The sequence below is a fragment of the Triticum dicoccoides genome, chromosome 7A (genome assembly GCF_002162155.2).
Source record: "Triticum dicoccoides isolate Atlit2015 ecotype Zavitan chromosome 7A, WEW_v2.0, whole genome shotgun sequence".
Classification (NCBI taxonomy): Eukaryota; Viridiplantae; Streptophyta; class Magnoliopsida; order Poales; family Poaceae; genus Triticum; species Triticum dicoccoides.
Genome location: NC_041392.1, coordinates 65,703,702 through 65,729,928, shown reverse-complemented (window position 1 = coordinate 65,729,928; position 26,227 = coordinate 65,703,702). Strand labels below are relative to the sequence as shown.

Here is a 26,227-nt window from a genome sequence, read left to right as displayed (position 1 = left end):
AGGCATTTTTTATCCACTCAAGCCTCTTTATACATTTTTTTTTGTTTTTTGTGACATCAAATACTCAAAATTCCTTGGGTTCACTAATCTAGTACTAGGGTTCAATATGACATGGCACTTCGATCTTTGTATGTTTCATATTCCTACATTTTGAAAATTTTGCGGATCAAAGGGACCCTACATTGTTCTTTCTTAGAGTATCCAAAGATACATTTCCTCTTTGCATGCAAATGTGTTTTTTTTCTAGTTTATAAAATTCATGACCACTTGGAAGACGTGAACAATTACACACTGTACGAGTTAAGCGTCCCGTGCTTCGTCATGGAAAAATAAGTGCATGTATAGGAATGACATGCTCGGTTCCAGAATACCACACGGTTGTCTTTCGTTCTATACTCTCTATTTGTTGGCTGTTAAGTAACGAAAATTCAGACAAAGACAGTCATGTCCCATCCTTCATGTGGTAGTTGCAAAACATGTATTTCGAAATTCCAACGAAGAGAGAAAATATAGTATATCATCATCTCAATATAGGTTTTCGTCCCTTTTACAAATAAAGACACATCCTAACAATTCTGAGTGTTAACGACAAACGAGCAAGATGATCTACGCTAACAAACACCATGAGTGAACTACTAGACGTTGGCATCATGATGCCAGACAAAAGTATAGGAGAGGTCGTACCACCATAAGACACTGCAACAGTCCATTAACACATGCCACTTGGAAGAAACCACAAAATTACATCACAACAGCTCCACGAAACTGTTGCCGAAGAGGATCCTTTGCCATCTGTCTCAGACCGAGGAGCGTCAACCCTACCGGCTAGAAGAAAGAACCGAGAGACGAACAACGTCACGTATAAAAACATCATCGTCGAGCGCTGAGACGAGAGGTGGATGTCGTCACTCGACAAATGACAGGAGGACGTCGTCACCCAGATGGACTCAAGACACCGGGTCCACCACTCCAAGGGACCCAAGGCGAAGGTTCCATGACCGCATATCTGGATCAAGATCTGGCCACCAACATCAGCAGCAACCTCACCGAGATCAACCGCCACAACACAACTCACCATACACATGACCAAGAGGCACCGCTAGCACCACTGCAGTGATGCTCATCTCAGACTCAGTCATCCAACCAACCCCCCAGACTCGCCACTCCGACATCCACAAACCCAAGCCCCACTCCACCAAGTATTCGCCATAAACCACTGAAGGAACGGGTGGGAAGGCACCTCTTTCCACCCCTCGAGAAGGCCCCGTCACATGGTGCTACTTGTGATAAGCGTTGGGATTTTCTCGACGATGAAGAGTGAAGTAGTATAGTGGAAGAAAAGTATTTTTCCTAGTTAAGAACCAAGGTTTATCGAACCAATAAGAGATCCACGCAAACAACTTTTAGCAGTATCTACACACACACAAACAAATACTTTCACTCAACACGGGCAAGAGGGTTGTCAATCTTCTTGTACTCGTTAATTGTAAGGATTAATTTTGATAGTGGGAGATATATAAATTGCAAAACTAAATAAAAAGTAAATAAATTACAACAAGGTATTTAGGATTTTAGCAATGTGATTTAAATGGACCCGGGGGGCATAGCTTTCACTAGAGACATCTCTCTCAAGAACATAGCAACTGTGGGTACACAAATTACTGTTGGAAAATTGATAGAAAAGCACACAATTATGATATTATTCATGGCACGATCAGTACATAGGCATTACACCCATGGCAAGTAGATCAAAACGATTATGCATCTACTACTATTACTCCACTTTGAGAGCGCTTTTATGCTTGCCTCGCTATGTATTAAGTTGGGTTGCGCAGCACAGGGTCGGCCAGTGGGCTGCGGTAAGTTCTCTCCGCCTTTCCTATTTTGTTTTATGTTTTCTATTTTTGTTGTCCTGTTTTGATTTAGTTCAGAGACCAAACCATTTTCATAAATTCTGGAACTTTTTGTGGGGACTATCTGAATTATTCTAGTGGCCCTCACCAAGTCTCAAAATTACTGGAGCTATAGTAATGCTAAACTAAGCGTGAGTGTAGAATAGTTTATTCTACACCCTAGTAACGGTACATACAAAATGTAGTAATGCAATATATAAAATATAGTATTTTTTCTGAAAATGTAGTAAATTACAAACATGGATAGTAGAAAAAATATTTTCAAAATTACTACATTTCGTACATTGTTTTACTAGATTTTGTATATAGCTTTACTAGGAGTGTAGAATAAGCTATTCTACACTCACGCTTAGAATAGCGTAACCTTGGGTCGCGTTATTCGTCACCCTGGGTGAGGAATAGTTATTTTTCACCCCCTCTCTATTTTGACATCAATGCAATGTATTTTTACGCTTCGTAAATTTTGTCTTATTTCATATATAAAAAGAGAACGTAAGAAAATATGTACTCGCCGTAAAAAATATTTTATGTTACGTAAAATTACGAATGTAAGTACATAATGTAAGAGCATCTATTTGCTAGCACCATTTATGGTTAGGGCTTCACCTTTTCGCCTTAAACATGAACAATTTTGAAGGGCATTTTGGGTTCATTGAAAATATTTTTATTTTGATCCTAGTTGAATTTCATTTGGTGCTAGGGTTTATCAATCCCCATTTCAAATTCATTTGAATTTAAACATGATGATTATGCAATAACAAGCAATGACTAAGCTAGGGATGTGACAAACGCACGACCAGTTTCCAAAATAATAGGCATATGTAGGGTCATACTGATATAGAGACCGTCAAGGCAAGCCCTAAGCACTGCTTCATCCACAACAGTGCACCGTCCAATATAATCCCACGTTGAGATAATAACGTCTCTAACCGAATTCCTGGACACTACTCTTACACTGGCGGCCTTAGTACTCTCCACAAAGCAGGCATCAACATTAGTCCTAATGCAATCAGAAGGAGGGGGTTTCCACTCCACATGAAACCTAGAAGCCGAGGGCGGCTGCCTCAACTCATCCACCACCCCTTTCCCTTTTAAAGAAACCAACTCTTCATTCATGCGACAGGAGGAAAAGGACAGTTATCCACAAAATTAGCAGAGCTTTACTAATAAATAAATCAATCCTCAAATGCCAAGCTCTCCGGAACAAGAACAAAATTTGCTCACGCAGTGAAGAACCGAGTTGATCCAATAGAAGCAATAAAATGTTTTCCCGCAGTCAGTGTCATCTACTTGGCATGGAATTACGCATGGACTGGATCTGTTGAAAAATGGTATTATTTGGAGGGTGGTTGATGGTTCGAGTATAAATATGTGGAGGGACAATTGGCTATCCAAATCCCCTGGTCTTAGAATTTCAGCAAAGAAAAATAGAACTAGGCTCAAGTGGGTATCTGGTTTATTTTGTCCAGGATCTTTATTTGTTTACTCTGTATAGTTACGAAGATAAGTCTAGAGAATTGAAGTGGCACTTAGTTCATTCAGTATGAGGCTACCGTTAATATCCTTTATGTCCATTATGAAGGGATGACCGCTAGTTTCCAAGATTGAAAATGGTGTTTCACGAAGAAACATTCATAATATTGTAGCACCAAATCATACTAACAAATCACGTTGTAAATGCTTTTATCCCACATGGGTGGCGGCACAGTCTACGGATAGCCCTCCACCCCTTCGTCTTAGGCATGCTTTTGGTCCCATATGACCTTGTTATTGCTGGTGTTTTTTTTATTTTGTTGTCGTGTGTATATCCTAATCATGCAGGGGCCGGATGTATGCTAATTATGCTCTGTATAGCTAATTGAAAAATATATGTTCTTTCTTAGTGACGCTGTGGCATGATTATCTAGTAACACATTCCTGGGCATTCATTCAGTGACTAATAACAATTCATGATCCCTTGCAGCCTTGAAGGTAAACTCCGTAGGAATGTTGTCCACTGCAACACATTAAGGTAACCGACTACATATACCCTTCACATACAACTCTTTCGAGTTTATAAGATGTGAGATCAAAAGGTCATGGCAATACACTCTTCTCTTACAGCTGCAAAGAGGTCCGAGTTCATGTATCTCTCGCCCCCGCTCGGGAACATGGTCACAATCATCTTCCCCTTGTTCTCTTCTCTCGCTGCAACCTGAAGATACATTGACTTGGAAGAGTTGTTAAATATGAAAGAAGTAAAGTCAAGAGAACCGAAAACGAAGTTAATAGCCCATTTTTTTATTTATTTAAATGCAAAGAAAAACTGAAACCATGTTTCTCCATTTTCCATTAATACAAAAAAAGGTCGAATTAGATATGAGATGTGAACCTTCAAGCAAGCTGCCAGGTTTGCCCCAGAAGATATGCCCACAAGCAGGCCTTCTTCCATTGCCAACCTCCTCGCATTCACCATTGCGTCCTCGGTGGTCACGGTGACCGTTTCATCAATGACCGAGGTGTCCAAGATCTCAGGTAAGAATCCTGGTCCTATTCCCTGGATTTTATGTTTTCCTGGTTCCCCACCTGAACAATACCAACACGTAAGTCAACAGAGTGTCACTGTCACTAATGGAGCAATCTGAAGCAATGGTACCACACAATCTGAAGCAATCGTGTAGCCAGAGAATTATCTGGACCGCATGTTTCAATCAATCATGAAGATACGATGAAAGCGTGACACATTGATACTTATCTGCTGCCTAACAAATGAAAGCATCCTTTCAAGATGACAAGTGAAACATTTTCTCAAAAAAAAAAGATGACAACGAGTGGAACTAATGGACTGACAACTAAGCAGCAAGCAGAGCTACAACTGCACAAAGAAAAGTACTCCATTCTGTAACGTTTTTTTTAGGATATTCTGCAACAAATATAAGATACCAAATCATTTTGCAGATTCTCTATAGTAAATATCATTTCAATTAAAAGTATGGTACTTTGAAGTATAAAAGCACTACAAAATATTTATCTAACCTTAATTAGCCATTACTGATGATTTCCAAGGGATACGTGGTAAGCACTCCATCAGTTTTGAAGTTCAACATCAGATTTTTTATTACCTGAAATAACTGAACTCTCTGTAGGTTCCACACAAATGATCTTCACATTTGGGTTTTGCATCTTCAGATACTTTCCGACACCAGATACCGTGCCTCCTGAGCCTGAACCAGCAACAAATATGTCCACCTTGCCAGCAGTATCCTTCCAAATCTCAGGTCCTGAAAACAGCATAAATCTTCTTTTGTAAAAACAGATCAAAAGAAAGTACTCCTTTCTTCTGAATATCATAGGTCAAGTCATCTTGGACAGTACCAGTCATTCTGATGTGTGCATCAGGATTTGCTGGATTTGAGAACTGATCAAGAACGTATACATTCGGTAATTCTTTCTTGAGCTGTTCGACCTTGTCGGTTATTCCTGGGAACCCAAGTGTTGGATCTGTCATGTGGTTACACAAAAGAAACAAGGTTACAGATACAAATCACAGCGGTTGCAAGGAAAATCAATCAGACCTAATCAAGCAAGCAAACATCTGTGCTTCCTTGAGCCAGGAAGCAACTATGCTGATGCTATCTATCTATCTCACCAGTTATGAACAACTCAGCACCCATGTATCTCAACAAGATCTGCTTATCAAGCGAGTATTGGCCCGGCATCACCGCGACGAACCTGTAGCCTTTGCTTAGGGCAATCAGAACCAATCCCAGGCCCAAATTACCGCTGGTCGGCTCGACTAGAGTCGTGACACCTGGTGAAATCAGCCCTTTCTCTTCAGCATCCTCGATCATCCTGAAGAAAACATGAAGAGATAGCACAACATAAGCTCATAATTTCCCAGCACTTGCAAGATCAATTCTGGGAAGTGCAAGAAGATATTCTTGAAATCACCACCTTATCACACCAATCCCTACAGCCAAACAATGAAAATGATGGTTTACACTTCACAGGAAGCCTTAATCTTAGCATAAGTGGATATTTAGCTCCTTTTAGCCCCCGTTGACTTTTCACAAATTGCTCAACTAGCAGAAATGAAACTAGCTCTGTAAACTGATACCATCCCAAGATTTGTAAAAGTGAACGAGCCTGGTTAGAACGAGCTAACAGTACCTGAGAGCGCTGCGGTCCTTGACGGAGCAGAGGGGCTGATAGGCCTCGATCTTGCCGACGATGCGCGCACCCACCCCCTCCTTCCCGGCGATCCGCCTCAGCTCGATCAGCGGCGTCCACCCTATCAGCTGAACCAAACCAACCGCTCCGCATGAGCCTCCCCTAAATCCCAGCCCACCTCAACCTCCGTCAGAGTCGATGTACAGGGGAAGGGGTCGAGGCTTGCCTGGGTGACGTCGGACGCGATGTGCTCGTCCTGCCCGGTCCCGCCGTCCTGGAGCAAGGAAGGGACCCCTCTCCTGCCAGTCCCATCCGCCCCCTCCCCCGTCGCCATGGATGAAGCTGCTGCTGCTGCGCCGCGGGCGGCGCTCCCCTGTTTCTTGGCTTCTCGCGGGAGCGAAGAGACAGGGCAGCTAGCTAGCGCAGACAACAACTCATGAATTGGTCCTGTAAATCGCCAAATTGGTGGTACTCAAGGATCAAGGAGGAGACAGGGGAGTATTTGTTTTTGAGCTTTGGTACCTGGACCTGCGCAGACCAGTCTCCGCTCCGCTCCGACCCCATGGTTGTTAATTTAAAGATCAAGAATGTGTCCTTTTTTTGCCGCCATTTGGCCCCCCGTTGCATCTGCGTACCAACCCAATCCTATCCAGTTGACTGTTCACCGGAGAACGAGGGATTTTCTGTCCAGTGTCAGGCTTTGTGATAGCTACCGAGTCGCAACCTCAGAGCATGTGGACAATGCAGGTGCTTAAGACAAATGCTCATGTACAATGATTGATAAGGTTGCCTTAATCTTAGTCTAGATAAGACAATAAAACGTGATGTACAATGGATTATTTTTAGTCTCGTCTCCAATAATTAGATATCCATAAATATGTGGTGAGATAATTATTGCTAAAAAATCATCTCTTAATTAATTAAGAGAAGGCAAACCTTTTTTTTATGTTTTCTCTCTCTTCCACCTCACCAATTATCCTATGTGGCACTGCTAAGATAGCACCATTGTACATGTCATAAAACATCTATTTTTTCTTTCATTTTTGACATGTCATATTCATCGGGTGTTTGGAGAGAGAGAGAGTTTTTTTAGGGAAGAGAGAGAGAGTGTGTGTGTTTATTTGTTGCTTCCCATCGATCAAAGTACTCCTATTCTAAACCGGCGTCACCCCCAGGTGCTTAGAGCATCTCCAACGGCAAACCAATAAATTGAAGAACGAGGTCTTCAGAAAATTTTCCGATTTCACAGCAGACCAAAACCTGGAGAGTAGAAATTAGACTTCTTTCTTCTCCACTCCATGACTGATACCCAAACAAACCATGACATGATAATTTAGTGATCTAAACAATATTACATTCAACAAGTTTTGCCCGGCTGGTGAGGGAGGGGCGATGACGGCGGCGCATCTTCGGCTCGTTTCAGTGCTTATAGTCGTCGCTAGATGGTCTATGGATTTGGATGTAATTTTTATTATTTTTAGTGTTTATTGTACCGCAATGATTAGAAATGTATAGATCGGATGTTTTCCCGCAAAAAAAGAAAAGAAAATCAATGAGAAAACTGAAAAACAAAATTTGCTTACCTTCCGATCATTTCAGCGAACACATTGGAGACGCCGACGGTTGTGGCGACGGGTGAAGCTGGCTCATGCTCGTGCGGCGGCCGGTGGGAGGTGAGTTGACGAGACAACAAGCGGTGTTCGAAGAGCCGATGGTGTGATGGGAGGGATAGCCGGCAGCGGGGTCGTTGGCACAATAGTTGCCTTCTTCGTGCGGGGTGCAGCCCCGACCGATGGGTCATGTGGTGGCCTCTTCACATGCAAGGGAGCCTTGGCGGCGTCAGCGGGTCCTGTGACACTTCTCTTGCGAGAAAGGTGGCGTCTCAAGCCCTATGTGGTGGACGACCTTTGACTTCTTAGAGCATGGTTAATAGTATAGCCAACTGCTGGCTATATAATGTTGCCATGTTATATAAAGCCATCATTTATAGCCACTCATACAATAAGATTAGCTATAAGCCTTGCTATAAGAGTACTACCTTTTCTCATCTTCTCTCTATCTCTTTCTTCATATTTATTGTATTAGCCTAGGAATCCGCATATAGCTAGACTCTTGCGTGAAAGCCCATTCCCCTCACTTTTTCATATCTCTCTCCTCCACATAGGCAAAATTGCCATGTAGGCAAGCTATAAGCCTGATATTGTACTTGCTCTTACCCCCGATGGTAGGAGGCATGACCGCGAGGCTAGCGGTTGCTGCTGGAGGCGATTCGATGTCGGGAAATTTAAGATCGGACCATTGGGGTTCCCGCGACTAAGGTTTTTGTTTTTGGCCTTGTACTAGTGGAGAACAAATCTATACCTAGGGAGGTGATATTCTTGATCCGTCATGCTATTTCACAAAAAAATACTGATGTTTCTGGCAGTCAAACCGCAGCTCAATTTTAAGTCAGTTTTTTGCTTTTACATAAATCCCCTTGACATTTCTAGTAATCAACCCGCAAGTCGGTTTTAAGCCAGATTTTTATTTTTGTAGGAAACCCCCTGATATTTAGTTTAATCAACCCGCAATAATATCTAATGTTATATGTGGAATTTGAGTAGAAAAATAAGTAAAATCTGAATATGATGTTATTTTTAAATACTATTTAGGGTGGAAGCTTAATCAAGAGTACGGTATCCGTCTTTCTTTCATACCGGTGCCGATTCATATTGGAAATGAACACCTAAGCAAAACCAGGATTGGAGACAAAAAAAATCATCTATAACAACGCATGCATGTCTCATCTTATACCGGGAGAGAGACGTCTTAGGATTGACAACGTTCAAATGTGTTTGTATTGTGTGAGCACTGTGAGGCCACTGCCGGCGAAGGTGGGAAGAAGGATAAGTGGCAACATAGATGAGATGTCATGTGTTATGAAGGATGTTGCTTGTTGGGATCTTGAGTCATAGTTATTGAGTTAGTGGAGTGTGGTATTTTTTCTTCCGTTGCACGGACTCTTTTGCTAGTATGTCACACATATAGCAATTATTTGGTCCGGAACAAAAAAGTATTTGGTGGCCATGCAGGTTTTGGTCTATTGTTAGAGAAATCTTTTGCCAAAAAATTAGTCTTTTTGTCTTGATTGCATTTTTTATCTGTTGTTGGAGATGCTCTTAGAAAATTGGTTTCACCGAGCGTAACTCAGATGCTTAGGATTCTTGTAGTGGAATCAGTCCACCCAAGTTCAAGTTCTATACTTGGCACGGGTGCTCGCATATTTTTTAGATTTATTTCAGGCATGCTGGTGATGTTCGTTTAGTGGGAGTCGACGTTCCCATCGTCTGCGATGTGCTTGTGGCGAGGTTCAGGTACTATAAGGCCAAGGGTGTGTGTTCTAGTTAGATACCCTCCCAGAATCTCATGGTACAAGTACAACCACCCCGTCCTTCAAACCTTCTAGTAAAGAATGTGGGCTTTACTCTCATCAGACCCTTCAAAAAGATGAGTCCGTCGGTTGTGTTTTCGCTTAAGACAATTTTTTTGGAGTGAAGGTATTTATTTCGGAGCAACTCTAGCCACACACCAACTAAAGAGAGCAACCTTCATCGATCAATATGTTCGAGATGTTGCAGTTGTTGATCATGGATCTCACGACGGGGAATCGCTTGGTCCATAAAGCCTGATCTACAAGTCAAATTTCTATGGTTAGACATGTTGAACTGGTATACTTCTTCATTGTTGTTTTCTAATGTTGTTACTTATATGGTCTCTCCCAAGCTAATTAAGATGGTATGCAGTACATGTCCTAAAGGGTCCATTTATATTATTATTTCATTGTTATTTGGTATGATGATCAAGCTGAATGTGAAGAACTACCTACCAATCAAATATATTACAATGGAGGAGTTTCGCATAGACGACATTCCCCAGGTTCCTGTTGAGGAAAATGACCTTCTGACAACTCCTTACTCTGAGGAGGAGATAAAGAAGGCGGTTTTTTCAAATGGAACACAACAAGTCCCCGGGTCCAGATAGTTTTCTAGCTGAGTTCTATCAGAACTTATGGGAGGTTATCAAACCAGACCTTCTAGATTTATTTGGTCACCTCCATGCTGGACAACTAGATTTGTTTTGTCTAAACTTCGACAAGTCAATTTTATTACCGAAGGTTAATGAGGCGGTAAGGATACAACAATATAGACCTATCTGCGAGAGCGGCGTTTCAGTGCTTGGGCTCACATGAGCCTCGGCAAAATAAAAAATTCACAAAAAATAGAAAATAAAATAAAATAAATTTGATTTTTTTGCAAGAAAGATGCTTGTGTGCATGATGTTCATGCAAAATTTGGTGGAGTTTCAACACTCGAGGAGTGCACGACAAAAAAGACAAAATTTGGCTCTTTGAGTAAGGTTACTGTTCATGCACTGTTTTTGCCAGTTTTCTCTTTTTTGCCACGAGCTCCACAGATGTCCAAATGGGATAAAATTTTGCACCCACATCATGCACTCAAACATCTTCCAAGTAAAAAAAGATTTACTTTTTTACTTATTTTCCTTTTTTTTTATGATGTTACTGTTCACCGCGTTCATCTGGACCCGGGCACCGAATTTGATTTTCGCCTATCTGCCTCCTTAATGTTAGTTTTAAAATCTTCACGATAGTTGTGATGATTAGGCTAAACTCGGTGGCTGACCATGTGGTTCGCCCTTCCCAAACTGCTTTCATGCAAGGTAGAAACATCCTAGATGGGGTGGTAATCCTTCATGAAATGGTTCACGAACTACACCGGAAGAAGTTGAATGGGATAGTCCTCAAAATTGACTTTGAGAAAGCTTATGATAAAGTCAAGTTGTCTTTTCTCCAAGAAACCATCAAATGAAAGCTTTCTCCATGGAGTGGCGCGCTTTGATCCATAGCTCTGTTTCCAGAGGTAGTGTGGCCGTTAAAGTCAATGATGACGTTGACTGCTACTTCCAAATGAAGAAATGATTGAGACAAGGTGACTCATTATCATCCATGCTATTTAATATAGTGGCTAATATAGCTATCATGATTGAGCAGGCAAAGGTTGATGGTTAAATTGACGGGTAGTTAATCATCTTGTTGATGGTGGACTTTCTATCCTTCAATATGCCAACGATACAATTCTCTTTATGGATCATGACCTATAGAAAAGCGAGGAATATGAAATTAATTTTGTTTTGGCAAGGCCCAAGAAGAGGCCCACCTGTACGCTGAATTGTTTGGCTGCGGGATAGGCCAGTTTCCAATCAGTTATTTGGGGATGCCGATACGTGCCAGAGACTCACAAATGTTCAATGAAAACACGTCGAGGAGAGGATGCAAAAAAGGTTAAGTGGTTGGAAAGGTAAACTGCTATCTCTGTGTGGAAAATTGGTGCTCATAAATTCAGTGCTAAATAATATGGTACTATATATGATTTCTTTCTTGCAACTACCCAAAGGAGTCTTGCATAGATGGGATTATTTCCGATCAAGATTCTTTTGGCAAAGAGATAGTGAGGGAAAGAAACATTGACTGGCTAAATGAAGTGTGGTTTGCCGTCCCAAACCAAGGAGGGCTGGGTATTCATGACCTTGAGGTTAAAAATACTGCCCTCCTCGGCAATATAATGGAGTCTACAAGTGAATGATAAATTCACGGTAGACTCTATGTATAGTGCTCTGATCCAGCCAGAGGTGCCAGTTGATAACAATAAGAAGATTCGGAAGATGAAGATACTGTTTAAGAATAAAATCTTTGTATGGTATCTTCGTCGAGGAGTATTCTTACCAAAGATAATATTATTAAGAGGAATTGACATGGAAGTACGGAATGTGTGTTTTGTCATCACGATGAGAAAATGAAACACTTTTTTCAATGAAATTGGCTCGTTCTATATTGTCAGTCATCCAAGTAGCTTCTGGCTTGTATCCTCCACGTAGTGTTGCTAATATTTTCGACAACTAGTTACATGAGATTGATTACAGGCTTATAATTCCTCTTAGGGTGGGAGCGCTTGCCGTTATTTGGTCACTTTGACTATGTAGAAATGATAAGGTTGTTGACAATAAAAGTACTTATCTTATGCAGGTTATCTAGAGATGTATCGGTACGCTTCGTTTATGGTCGTCTCTACAACATGTGGAGAATCGAGACCTATTTATGAAAGTGTGTACATGCTTGGAGGCCACGTCAAGGGATACTTTTACTCGACATGGATGGTAGAATGAACTTCGGATTGGCCCTCCTACGTCTTAGGCGTTATACAATCTCCATATGATTACGTTTATTTCACCTTTTTTGGTTTATTTGCAACTTGGACTTGGTTATGGCTGTATGCATCTCAAATATGCAGAGGCCGAGTGTAATGCTTAAACCTTTTAAGTAATAATGCGTCCTTTCTCAAAAAAGATGAATATTACATGTAACCACACATTTATCTAGTTTACGAAATTGGCCCCCCCATGGTAAGCTATCTCAAGGAGATACAAATGCCTTGGTGGCCAAGACCTTGGTGATCTTACAAATTGGTATTCAAACCTCTCTAAATGAATACATCGTGCAAACAATCCGAACTTGGGGAACTACATCGTTGTGTTTGCATTCCCCTTCGCTCTCCCTTTTTCTGCTTTGCATAATCTACTTTTCTTGATGTTTCCATTTGTAAAATTGCATTTGTAGGGAGCTATTAGGAAACTAGTAGTTTATCGAGCTACATTTGTGAACCCCACTCGAAAAGTGCTTAAATCTTCTATATGTGATCCTTTACTAAGGCCCTCTTAACTAGTTTGATATGTTTAATTTTGTGTTGGTACTTAAGATGAATTCTAGTTGAGTAACTCGTAGTAGCAGTTGTACACGATGCACGAAAGCCGCCGGTAAAAGGAACACCGTCGCCGCCCCCGCGTCGCCCGCATTTGGCAAGTCAGGGGAAAACACCAACCGCCTCCACACATCCCCGCCCCCTCTCCTCCCGCCACGCTGCCGAGCTCCGGGATGGTGGCGGCGGGGTGGTTTTTGCCCCTCACACTATCATACCTTCGTCCCGAGTGATACCGGCGGTGGCTCCTCGATCGCTTCGGCGCGGCGGCCAGTCTCGCGTGGGTGCTCTCGTGGACTGATACGTCTCCAACGTATCTATAATTTTTTTATTGTTTCATGCTATTATATTATCTGTTTTGGATGTTTAATGGGCTTTATTATGCACTTTTATATTATTTTGGGGACTAACCTACTAACCGGAGGCCCAGTGCAAATTGCTGTTTTTTTGCCTATTTCAGTGTTTCGCAGAAAAGGAATATCAAACGGAGTCCAAACGGAATGAAAACTTCGGAAGAGTTATTTTTGAAACAAACACAGTCCAGGAGACTTGGAGTGGACGTCAAGGAAGCTACGAGGCGGCCATGAGGCAGGGAGGCGCGCCCCCACCCCCGTGGACCCCTCGTGGCTCCCCTGACCGACTTCTTTCACCTATATATACTCATATACCCCGAAAACATCCAGGAGCACCACGAAACCCTATTTCCACCGCCGCAACCTTCTGTATCCGTGAGATCCCATCTTGGGGCCTTTTCCGGCGCTCCGCCAGAGGGGGAATCGATCACTGAGGGCTTCTACATCAACACCATAGCCTCTCCGATGATGTGTGAGTAGTTTACCTCAGACCTTCGGGTCCATAGTTATTAGCTAGATGGCTTCTTCTCTCTCTTTGGATCTCAATACAAAGTTCTCCTTGATTCTATTGGAGATCTATTCGATGTAATACTTTTTGTGGTGTGTTTGTCGAGATCCGATGAATTGTGGATTTATGATCAAGATTATCTATGAACAATATTTGAATCTTCTCTGAATTTTTTTATGTATGATTTGATATCTTTGCAAGTCTCTTCAAATTATCAGTTTGGTTTGGCCTACTAGATTGATCTTTCTTGCAATGGGAGAAGTGCTTAACTTTGGGTTCAATCATGCGGTGCTCGATCCCAGTGACAGAAAGGGAAACGACATGTATTGTATTGTTGCCATCGAGGATAAAAAGATGGGGTTTATATCATATTGCTTGAGTTTATCCCTCTACATCATGTCATCTTGCCTAATGCGTTACTCTATTCTTATGAACTTAATACTCTAGATGCATGTTGGATAGCGGTCGATGTGTGGAGTAATATTAGTAGATGCAGAATCGTTTTGGTCTACTTGTCGCGGACGTGATGCCTATATACATGATCATGCCTAGATATTCTCATAACTATGCACTTTTCTATCAATTGCTTGACAGTAATTTGTTCACCCACCGTAGAATATGCTATCTTGAGAGAAGCCACTAGTGAAACCTATATATGGCCCTCGGGTCTATCTTCCATCACATAAGTTTCCAATCTATTTTATTTTGCAATCTTTACTTTCCAATCTATATCATTAAAATACCAAAAATATTTATCTTATTATTTCTATCAGATCTCACTTTTGCAAGTGGCCGTGAAGGGATTGACAACCCCTTTATCGCGTTGGTTGCAAGGTTCTTAGTTGTTTGTGTAGGTACAAGGCGACTTGCGTGTAACCTACTACCGGATTGATACCTTGGTTCTCAAAAACTGAGGGAAACACTTATGCTACTTTACTACATCACCCTTTCCTCTTCAAGGGAAAACCAACGCAGTGCTCAAGAGGTAGCATGGACACCGATGGACTCCACGGACAGCTCTCCTCCATGGCGGATCTGGCCGGCGTGCTTTGATCCATGTGCAAGCACTATGTTGCGATGATGCAACGTCCGGGCTCGGCTCCGGCGTATCGCGCGGGCATCCAGCGTGTCCACTTCTCTATGCCAGATGCCGGCGGAGGTGATGGCCGTGGATCTCTGTTATCGTCCAGATCTGACGTCGGCTACAATTGCGTGCTTGGGGGCCTGAAGACACCGGGTAGGCGCCGTGGTGGTGCCGATGGTGGCCAGCCAGGCAGCGGCAGGCCGGTTCGGGGCGGCGTGGGGGCCTGCTACCGCGAATAAAGTGGCGATCCTTGTGCTATGCCCGCATCACGACAATGTTCGTCATGATCGGCCCTCCTTGATCTGGTCATCGATGGGTTTCGAAACTACTGAGAGTGATCTGGATTGGACAGTATCATGTGATGCGCGTCCATATCATCCTACAAGGTTCTCAAGGCACAACGTGAAACTTTGGATTTTGTTGATACCATGGGATATGTCAGCCTCTCAATTTCCATGGAGTAGACAGCGATGGGGAAGGTCATGGTGGCTGAGATTGAGAATCAGTTAGTCGGACGGGGCCTTGGTGGCGATGGACTCAGCCAGGTGTCTGATAACTCTCAGAAGCAAAACTGATAAGTGGGAGCGGCATCATTGCATGATTTCATTTTTGGTGGTGCTCTTTGGGTGCTGAGTCATGACTTTTAGGGTGAAAGCCTAAGGTTAGACCTTCATTGGTTGTGCCTAGCAATTGCTTTGTTGAACGAATTGTTTTGAGAGCTCGGACTTCCTTCTGGGTGAAAACCTAAAATCTTGGATCAGGCAACGACGGCGCTTGTGCACTGTTCCCTTCTTGAAGGCGTTGCTTTTGAAGACCTCTTATGTTTTCTGAGTGTTGTATTTGGTGGTGGTTGGTGTGCTACTGCTGAGAGGAGTTAATCGTTGTGGTGGGACCTTTGTTTTTCCTTTCTATTTTGTTTTTCTCCTTTGGCTATGTGCATCCTGGATTATCTTGAGACATCTTGTAGATGCAGAGGCTGGGTGTAATTGGTATCTTCGCGATATTAATATATTTCCCTTTTCGAAAAAATTAGCAGTTGTACATACTAGATGAGACCAAGTCCATTCCGACAAGTATATCAAATCATATGTATGCGATAGTTGAAAAAACGATGATTTTTTATATTCACTAGTGATTGTTATAAGCCATGATATTTCAATACAAGTACAATCTAAGCACATAATGTAAACCGAATACTTAACCCACGGTAACATGCAAGACATATATGATGACACAATGCGTAAAGAATCATGTTAACAATCGATGAAAAGCTTGCATAAGAAACATGTATTTTAGATGTTTCTATTAATGTGCTTTCCTAACCATACACTAGAAACCATGGTACACTCTTTAAGAATGCTAATATATAGAGAAGACACATACACACTCAAATATACACAAAGAAAATTTTCATGAGAGTGACAAAATTAATCCTGAGAGTCGCACCATCTTTTATTTATTTATTTATTTCAATCTTTTTTTCATTAAGAGGATTCTTCGTAAATATCCTGCTGAGGGACAATGTTTCGGGAGGCTAATGTAACTTGTTTTCATTTACAAAAGACGTTTTAAATTTAGCATAATACAAGTGTTTATTTTAGAGTAAAATTCATCAACAGTCACTAAGCTCGTTCGTCGCGTGCAAAAATGTCACTGAATTCAGAAACTGTAATGTTCGGGTTGACAAACTTGTTCCGCGTGCGCACATACGGTCACCGCGCCCGTTTTCATACGTATTTTGCTTGCGTGGCGCTGTCTCACTCGCTGTACATTGCCACCTCATCGTTCGAGGGACTGCAGCAGCGGAATGGCGCGACTGGAGGGCCATATCGCAAAAACGCTGCCACGTTCGTACTGCAGTTTGCAGAAAGACCCCTCGAGCCCACCTCGACACCGTCGACCCGCTTCAAAACCAGTCGATTCAGAGAAAGAGAAGAGAAAGGAGGAAAGGAAAGAGGAGGAGGCGACGCTGATCGCGTAGGGTTTTCAATCTGACGCACGCAACCCTCGGCGGCGGCGCCTACGCCTGTGAGTTCGCCGTCGATTCGAAGCATGGCACCGCGGCTGCGACCTGATGGAGAGCCACCCCCCGTCTACGGTGAGTGATCGCCACCCCCGCCGCTCCTTGTGTTCATGTTCATATGTCCCTGTTCCTCGTGTTCATGTCCCTGTTGCTCCTCGTTTTGGATGTGATGCATTGCTTGGTCCGGTACAGAAAGTATGGTTTTGAGGGGGGTTAAGCCTGGCTCTGTTCTGTTCCCTGATAGCTATGAAAGTATGGTTTTTTAGGGGGGTTATGTTTCTCTGTTAGTCATGCAAAAATTAAGCCCGGCTATGTTTCTCTGTTGGGAACTGAATGACACATGTTAGCGTTAACTGAACTTGTCTACAGTAAAATGTTTACTAACTGAATCTATATGCTACCTGAATCTATATGAACTGAATTTTTTAGCCAAGTGGTAAACTGAATTAGTGAGCTATTTGAATTAACTAAACTGAATGTATGAGCTAACTGAATTTGTGAGCTATTTGAATTAACTAAACTGAATGTATATGCTACCTGACTGTATGTGCTAACTGAATTTATTTGCTATAAATATAGGTGCTGATCTAGAGGATATGTTTACTGTGGCTGTGAATTATGGTGGGTTTTTCATTGGAGAAGGCACAAACAGGTCTTACATCAATGGACAAATGGCATGGTTTGATTACTGTGATAGAGGGTATTGGTGGTTGAGCAGTATCCAAGACATGCTGTGGAAATTATCCTTTGATATTTCTGGGTCTGCAAGGGTCTTCTGGTGTCTGCCTGGATTTGAGATGATGCCCAATGGCTTGGCACAAATCAGGTCATGTGAAGATACAGAAAACATGTCATGTGCAGTAGCACTTGGCAACAAGTTACTGTGCTTCTATGTTGCTACTGACAATAGCATTGAGCAGAGCCAGGAAACAGGTCAGGTTCATGATGATGTAGTTAGGTTCCCTAAAGCTGAGCTGCCACCTCTCATTAGTCCAATGAAGTCAGAGTTACACAACTCAAACAATATTGCAGATAGGGCTAAAAGTCAGAAAAGGAGGTCACCATTAGATGAAGATTATGACACAGATTCAGAGTCAGATGATGAGGACTATGTTCCAGAGCTTGTGGATAGTGACTACCACATATCAAAGGATGATGATGATTTGTATGATGATTCAGTTGCAGGCCTACATGATTTGAAAGGGAAGAAAGTTGTAGAGCCCTGTGAGGATTCAGAACAAGAGGACCTACAGTTGCCTGATTCAGATGATGAGGAATTAAGGTTGAAGTTCAAAACATTTGCACCAGAGGACATGTTGAATCCAACTTTCAAAGTAGGGCAAGTGTTTGACTCTGTTAAATTGCTGAGAAGGGCTATCAAAGAGTATAGCTGCAAAAACAGAGTGTCTATACAGATGCCAACAAATGACCAACGGAGACTTGCTGCTAGGTGTGAGGAAGGTTGCCCCTGGTACATGTGGGCTTCTTATGACAATAGAAGCAAGTGCTTCATGATAAAGAGATTAGTTGATGTGCACACTTGTGCAAAGAAGTGGAAAATCAGGGGTTTTAGTTACAGTTTCATTGCAGAGAAGTACATTGAGACTGTTAGAGCAGATGAGAACATTAGTTTGATGAATTTAGGAAGGCTAGTGCAGAAGGATTGGTGCATGAAGGTCTCTAGATCAAAGCTTGGCAGAGCAAGGAAGTTAGCTCAGAACTTAATATATGGAGATGAAGATGCACAATACAACAAGTTGTGGGACTTTGCAAGTGAGCTTAGGAGAGCAAATCCAGGAAGTACTTTCTATCTTGGTGTCAATGAACAAGGTAGGTTTGAACATTGCTATTTTAGCTTTGATGCAGTCAAAAGGGGCTTCATGGAAGGGTGCAGGCCAGTGATTTGTCTGGATGGATGCCACCTGAAGACGAACAGTGGAGGAATTTTATTAACTGCTGTTGGAGTTGACCCAAATGACTGCATATTCCCATTTGCATTTGCTGTAGTGGGCATTGAGGACACAGAGAGCTGGAACTGGTTTATGCAAACTCTGAAGAAAGATCTTGGAATACAGGACACATCATTGTGGACTTTTATGTCAGACAAACAGAAGGTAACTTACTGTCCAAGTTTGTAATGTATTTTTTGCATTTTAACTAAGTTATATGCATGTTGAATGAACTTTTCAACTGTTTGACTCTACTTGTAGGGCTTGATCAATGCTGTACAAAAGTTTTTCCCTTACTCAGAACATAGATTCTGTGTGAGACATCTATGGCAGAACTTTAACAAAGAATTCAGAGGAGAAGTTCTAAAAAATCAATTATGGAAAATTGCAAGATGCACAACAACTGATAGGTTTGATGAGGCAATGGAGGAGATGAAGATCATAAACATTGAGGCATACAACTGGCTGGAAGAATTACCCCCTAACCAGTGGGTGAAAGCTTTTCAGAGAGACTGGCCCAAATGTGACCTCCTGCTCAACAATATTTCTGAGGTTTTTAATAAGTAAGTCAAGTAAACCTTGATCTCTAGTTTATCAACATTGTTATGTAGCTCACAAACCTTTTTACTTAAATTCCAAATTCCAACACATGATCATGCCATTATGTAGGTATTTTCTTGAAGCAAGGGAACTTCCCATTCTAGCAATGATTAAGAGAATTTTCAACCAGATCACAATAAGGATGTGCAACAAAAGAGATGAAGCACTATTGTTTACAGGACCCATATGTCCCAAAATTCAAAAGAAACTGGACAAGTACATTGAATTGTCCAACAATTGTTATCCATTAGAAGCAGGAGATGGTGTTTATTCTGTTGCTAGCATGGGTAGGGATTACATTGTGGAGTTGCAGAACTTGGCATGCAGATGTCAAAGGTGGAATTTGATTGGTATTCCATGCCATCATGCAATTGCATGTATGAGAGAAGCAAGGCTTAATCCAGTGGATTTTGTTAATTCTTGCTACTCAGTTGAGAGCTACAATAGGGCTTATGCTCACTTCTTGATGCCACTTAGAGACATGACAGAGTGGAACCACATTGTCCAGTGCCCTAACATTGATCCTCCAAAGTATGAAAAGAAAGTTGGGAGGAAAAAGAAGAACAGAAGGAAACAACCTGAAGAAAAACCAAGCAAGAAGGGAGGGGTGAAGCTGTGAAGGCATGGGGTCATTATTCATTGCAGCCATTGTGGTCTTGCAGGCCACAACAAAGGTGGATGCAGTTCTTACAAAGCTGGCATGCCACCAAAAAAGCAACCCAAGAAGAGGGGCAGAACAGTGGTAGCTGAGTCAGATGAGGAGACTGAGCCTGTGATTACCCAGGTAACTTCAGTGTGTCCATTACATACAATTATGTTGCTTTTTTATGTGCACTAACTGGAAAGATGTTCAGGATCATACAATTCATGGTGATCAGGAGTATATGCTGCTAGGACAACATGAGAGAGCCACATATGCAAACTTGGAGGAGACCATGTTGAAAGAGATGATGGACAATGTAAGTTCAGAATGTGAAACCAGGCCATATATTGTGCATGATCATACAATGTTGTTAGAGTATTCTTTGTTGTTGTGTTCTTACATGATGCCATGATTTAACTTTTTGCAGCTTCCACCTCCTACTCAACCAAGAACTCACCCAGGGCCATTACCAGATTCCACTTTCATTGCTACTGCAAGAGAAGCTGTTGCCTCTGGTCCATCTGTGGGAACCAGTATTGCCCAAAAAGCAGAACAAATGAAAAAAGAAAAATTGAGGCAATTTGAAGAGAAGAAAGAAGCAGAAGTCCTGAGGAAGCTACAAGAAGCAGACAAGAAAGCACAAGAGAAGAAGGCTATAGCTGCAGAGAAACTTCAGAGGAAAAAAGAAGCTGCAGAACAAAAGAAGCTTGAAACACAACAGAGAAAGTCAGAAGCAGCAGAGGAGAAAAGGAAGGCACAGGAGGAGAAGAAGCTAGCTCAAGCAACAGCAAAGGCAGCTGCTGCAGAAGAAAAGAGAATTGAGCAACAGAAGAAGAAGGAAAATCAAGCAGCAGCAAAGGCAGCTGCTGCTGACAGGAGAAGTACTAGAGTTGGTTCAAGCTGGACAGGTTACTACCCAGGAACCACAACATCCATGTTTGACATATCCAATGATTGAACCTTGCAATGCATTAGTTGATGGTGTTACTGTGATTGGCTACTCCATCAGAGAGTTTATTTTGGTGCTTGTAATGCAATAGTTGATGGTGTTATAGCACAAGTTGCTATAACACCATCAACTATTTGGTACATGTAAAGCAGTATATCATATGGTACTCTTGTTTCTCCTTTTATGCTTCTCAAAGATTCTATGGTACTTGTAGTGCACTATTAATTATGAGAGTACTGTGGTTATGATGTTGGAGTACATATCATGTCCACTTTCCACTTTTACCTTCATATAGTTGATGCTGATCATAGTGGATGCTGGTCATAGTTGATCCTCTGTCCATCTTCATTTAATTCATGTTTATATGTTTTGGAGGTTTGTCGACAAGGCCTCGACAATGGCCAAAGTTGGTAGGATTGTCAAGGCTTGTCGACAAGGCCTCGACAATGGCCAAGGTTGGTACTCATGAACATTACATTGCCACATATTGAAATCAAGTCAGGATTACAAAAGGTACTAACTTTGCAATCTCAAAATGCAACTACTCCTACAACAACAATCACAAGTAGTAGCACAATAACACATTTCAACAGCTTAACTACTTCAAACCCTAAATTTAACAGTGCCATCATCAACATCATCATTTCACCCTTCTCCATCTCCTTCCATGCGTCCTCCTCCTCCTCCTCCTCCTCCTCCTTCTTCTTCTTCTTCTTCAACATGGTGGCCTCCTCCTCCTCCTCCTTCTTCTTCAACATGGTGGCCTCCTCCTCCTTCTTCTTCAACATGGTAGCCTCCATCTCCTGTACAGCTACATATTCATGTCCACCATCATTCAGATGACCATGCTCAATGAGATATGCCTCATAACTCTGCTCCCAGTGCCAAAAATCGCATGTAACCCGCACAAGACATGAGTGATGTAAGACACACACACACACACAGAGAGAGAGAGAGAGAGAGAGAGAGAGAAAGAGAGAGAGATGCTACTGTGAGGTCAATGATGATACCTTGTGCATCTCGCACTTGAAGAACCACCATACCGCAGTCCGAGCAATCGATTAAAGGGAGGCGTCTCCCGGAGTTGGTGGCGGACGAGCTACCAAGGCCTGCCATGGCGAAGAGGATGAACAACCGACAGAAAAGAGGGGACAGAAAAGAGAGGGGAGGGGAAACAGAGGAGGAAGCAACGAGACAAAGAAGAACAGGGAAATTGGGGATTTAGGGTTAGGGATGTGGCGGAAATTTGGGAAATTGGCCCGCCGTGGCATTTTGCATAAAGCACCCTCCAGTCGCGCTATTCCGCTGCTGCAGTCCCTCGAACGATGAGGTGGCAATGTACAGCAAGTGAGACAGCGCCACGCAAGCAAAATACGTATGAAAACGGGCGCGGTGACCGTATGTGCGCACGCGGAACAAGTTTGTCAACCCGAAACATTACAGTTTCTGAATTCAGTGACCTTTTTGCACGCGACGAACGAGCTTAGTGACTGTTGATGAATTTTACTCTTTATTTTATGAAGTGCATACATTCAAACAGTGCAACAAAAAACACTACAAATTTTGCAAACTAAGTAATGAATAATGTAACAGCTACTGAATTATTTTAATAAAAGTATAAATGTTCAGTATAATTACTGTCACGCACACCAATTCATTTAATTGGTTGTGTATATACCAACCCAATTCTATTCAATTTAATTTCCATGTATTGTTAATTTCCTAGAAGCTAAAAAATTTCGGAGCCAACATTGCACAACCTGACGTGTGACCTCATTGTCATGCCTAGCTGACACATCTCTTCTTCCCAATCACCATACCACCAAACTTCACATCTGTTTCACTGGTTATCGGCTCTTCATATTGTGGTAATCTACTATATCTAAATAGCTAGCCCCCACTACAAGGAATTCTTTGCCTTCTCCTTGAGCCACATCATCTAAATTAATTTAGCCATTGGATATGCTAGATCAATCCACCATAGTCGTTCGATAGACACCGGAGAACTGCTGCATCAAGTGCATGCACGCATGCATGCAGTAACTGACGCCTAAAAACATGCAAAAATGGAAGCAGTATTCGTTGCCATTTATTGTGCCATGCCCAACACTTCATTATGCACCACACATCTGTTGCCTTGCTGCTTGATTTGTCACCACATTGGCTGCTTTGATGTCGGACTACTTGGTGTAATAATTTAGTCATCCTTACGGTACCAACTGATATGTGCCAGCAGAAGCAGTTTATTTATGTCAAAAAAAGATTGCAGTTTATTTCTACTGCACTTGATGATGTTTCTTTCTTGATGTTACCGTTGTGTGCCATAGCATCCTCTTCTTAACTGGAACTATAGACGCCTAGCTACAACCGCATCACCATAAATTCATACATACGTGCATGTGTAATAATTTCCATGACATGACAGTTATCTATGTTTTTTTGTTCTGAACGATATGGAGTAGTCTCTAGACATTAGTACTTATATTTGATGCCCGGTGAGATATGTATTGCAGCTATTAAACTTACATTATCAGCTAAACTTTTTTCTTAATTCTCATGTCTCCTAAATTTGTAAAGAATTTTCGCAGCAACGCGCGGGGTATCTTCTAGTTAAATAAAAGGACAGGAGAACCGGGTAAATATCTGGTGCATCGAGGCATTTAGTGCTATTGGTGCACCCGATTGAAATTAGTCATTTTACAAATGTTGAAAAATTCTAAAAACAAATTATATTATAGTAGCTATAAGAATCAATCGCACCATAAATTTTGAGATACATATTCAAATCATAGTATAAGAACTAAAAATGACAAAATTCATTGCTGATAATGAAAATGGACTGGTTTGAAGGTACAATTCATATTAGCCACGGTTTTTACCATAATTTATCATTTTTGTTTGTAAATATGCACTGTGAAGTTTGTATCTAAAATATTATATTGTTATAGATATGTATGTATTTATATTCTCACAAAGTTCATAATTTTACAACGTGTAAAATGCAAAATACGGAGACTGGGTGCACCGGTAGCACAAGATTCCCCGGTGCACGAGATATGTTCCCCGGGAGAACCGAGCGGTGCACTTGTTTCTGTGGATTCATCAAAGGAAAAATTATGTTTATTGGAGAGTAGAGTTTTCATGGTCTGGGACGATGTTCAACTTGTTATCCTTGGTATGTGACGGACGTAATAAATATTGGATGTGTGCATCTATGATGCAGAGTCCACATGACAGAAAAAAAAAACTTCAATTTTCTAAAATAAAACAAATTTCTGCACACACCAAGAACCAACTGGACACCAAATTCACAACATAGATGTTCTGTACCAAGAACCAACTGGACACCAAATTCACAACATAGATGTTCTGTACCATGTACCAAGAACCAACTGGACACCAAATTCACAACATAGATGTTCTGTTTTGGTGCCGTTGTGGCATCGATGATCTGGTAATACATCATTCAATGACTAACAACAATTCATGGTCCCTTGTAGATGAACTCCGTATTAAGGTCGTGCAACACAATACGATAACTAGCTACATATACCTTTTACATACAACAACTCTAAATTTTGTAGCATGTGAGATCAAAAGGTCATGGCAATACACTCCTCTCTTACAGCTGCAAAGAGGTCAGAGTTCATGTATCTCTCGCCCCCGCTGGGGAACATGGTCACAATCATCTTTCCCTTGTTCTCTTCTCTCGCCGCAACCTAAAAATATATTTGATTTCAAAAGTTACTAAAGATCAGGAAGAGAAATCTTAAGATAACTCAAAGAAAGTTTGTCCCAGACTGGTCCTCGGTGATGTAAGAACCTTCAAGCAAGCCGCCAAGTTTGCCCCGGAAGATATGCCCACAAGCAGGCCCTCTTCCATTGCCAACCTCCTTGCGTTCACCATTGCTTCCTCGGTGGTCACGGTAAGCAAATAAATCAGACCTAAGCAAATAAATGAACAATTGCTTTTCCTTGAGGCAGGAAGCAACTAATATTATGCTGAACTTACCAGTTATGAACAACTCAGCACCCATGTATCTCAACAAGATCTGCTTATCCAGCGAGTACTGGCCCGGCATCACCGCGACAAACCTGTACCCTTTGCTCAAAGCAATGAGAACCAGTCCTAGCCCCAAATTACCACTTGTCGGCTCGACTAGAGTCGTGACACCAGGTGAAATCAGCCCTTTCTCTTCAGCGTCTTCTATCATCCTGAAGGATACATAAAGAAGCCGTCTCATCATAAGCTCATAATTCCAATACTTACCAGATGTTTTGGTGTTCTGACAACAGCAAGACTATGTACCCGATCAGAAGCTGAAGTCACTATTTTCTTGTAAAAAAAAGTCTTCCTACAAATGTTTTGGTGTTCTAGGCAACTGTAAACAGTAGGAAGGGTGGCTTACTGAAGGTTAGTGGTTCAGTTCAACAGTATCATCCACCTCATTCATTTGCTCAGTAGACACTAATAAAACTAGCTCTCTAACCTGATACCATCCCAAGATTTGTAAAAAGAAACGAGCCTGATCAGAACGAGCTGACAGTACCTGAGAGCGCTGCGGTCCTTGACGGAGCAGAGGGGCTGGTAGGCCTCCATCTTGCCGACGATGCGGGCACCCACCCCCTCCTTCCCGGCGACCCGCTTCAGCTCGATCAGCGGCGTCCACCCTATTAGCTGAAGAAAACCAACCGCTCCACATGAGCCTCCCCCTCTCCTAAATCCCAATGCAAGTCAATCTCGGTGAATCTGCTCCGAGAGGAGAGAGAGGTTTGCCTGGGTGACGTCGGAGGCGATGTGCTCCTCCTGCCCGGTTCCGCCGCCGGCGAGCAGGGAAGGGACCCCTCTCCTGCCTGCCCCCTCCGCCTCCCCCACCCCCGGCGCCATGGATGGATGCTCTTCTCGCGGGAGGAGAGGGGCAGCTAGCTCAGCGACGGCTGATGAATCTGCGCTGCAAGTTGCCACTTGCCAAATTGCTATTTGTTTTTGTCTTTTTTTTGAGCTTGAGTGGCTGCGCGCCCCAGCTCCGACCCATGGCTGTTAGTTTAATCAAGAACGTGTCTTTTTGCGTGGAACAGTCGAGGAGTACTTGCTACGAGCACCTTAAAGTGAATGATTAATTCATGAGTCACAAGCTGTAGCATGAGCAAATTTGTAGAGCCTCGTGCTGTAATTAACTGCTAAATAACTTGCTTGAGAATTGTGCAATTTTTGATTCGAGACGTCAAATCACTTTGATGTATGAA

At 42.2% G+C, this 26,227-nt stretch overlaps 2 protein-coding genes across 4 annotated transcripts; both read right to left on the bottom strand.

The window, feature by feature from the left end:
• Positions 1-3,809: 3,809 nt before the first annotated feature.
• Positions 3,810-6,683, bottom strand: LOC119329954 (cysteine synthase-like). Of its 2 annotated transcripts, XM_037603057.1 has the most exons (8): positions 6,585-6,683; positions 6,289-6,509; positions 6,063-6,190; positions 5,542-5,744; positions 5,268-5,393; positions 5,015-5,173; positions 4,285-4,478; positions 3,810-4,107 (listed from the first exon to the last, which is right to left on the bottom strand). In XM_037603057.1, the coding sequence occupies exons 2-8, from the start codon at positions 6,394-6,396 to the stop codon at positions 3,982-3,984; spliced, it is 1,044 nt and encodes a 347-aa protein (XP_037458954.1). In that variant the 5' UTR covers positions 6,397-6,509; positions 6,585-6,683; the 3' UTR covers positions 3,810-3,981. The 2 variants fall into 2 exon arrangements, with proteins under 2 accessions (XP_037458954.1, XP_037458953.1); XM_037603056.1 differs by having other exon boundaries at positions 6,289-6,603.
• A 17,604-nt stretch (positions 6,684-24,287) lies between these two features.
• LOC119329955 (cysteine synthase, chloroplastic/chromoplastic-like) lies at positions 24,288-25,883 on the bottom strand. 2 transcript variants are annotated; one of them, XM_037603058.1, is made up of 5 exons: positions 25,758-25,883; positions 25,531-25,658; positions 24,993-25,195; positions 24,804-24,925; positions 24,288-24,699 (listed from the first exon to the last, which is right to left on the bottom strand). In XM_037603058.1, exons 1-5 carry the CDS (start codon positions 25,866-25,868, stop codon positions 24,574-24,576), a joined length of 690 nt encoding a protein of 229 aa, XP_037458955.1. In that variant the 5' UTR covers positions 25,869-25,883; the 3' UTR covers positions 24,288-24,573. The 2 variants fall into 2 exon arrangements, with proteins under 2 accessions (XP_037458955.1, XP_037458956.1); XM_037603059.1 differs by having other exon boundaries at positions 24,804-24,889.
• Positions 25,884-26,227: the final 344 nt, after the last annotated feature.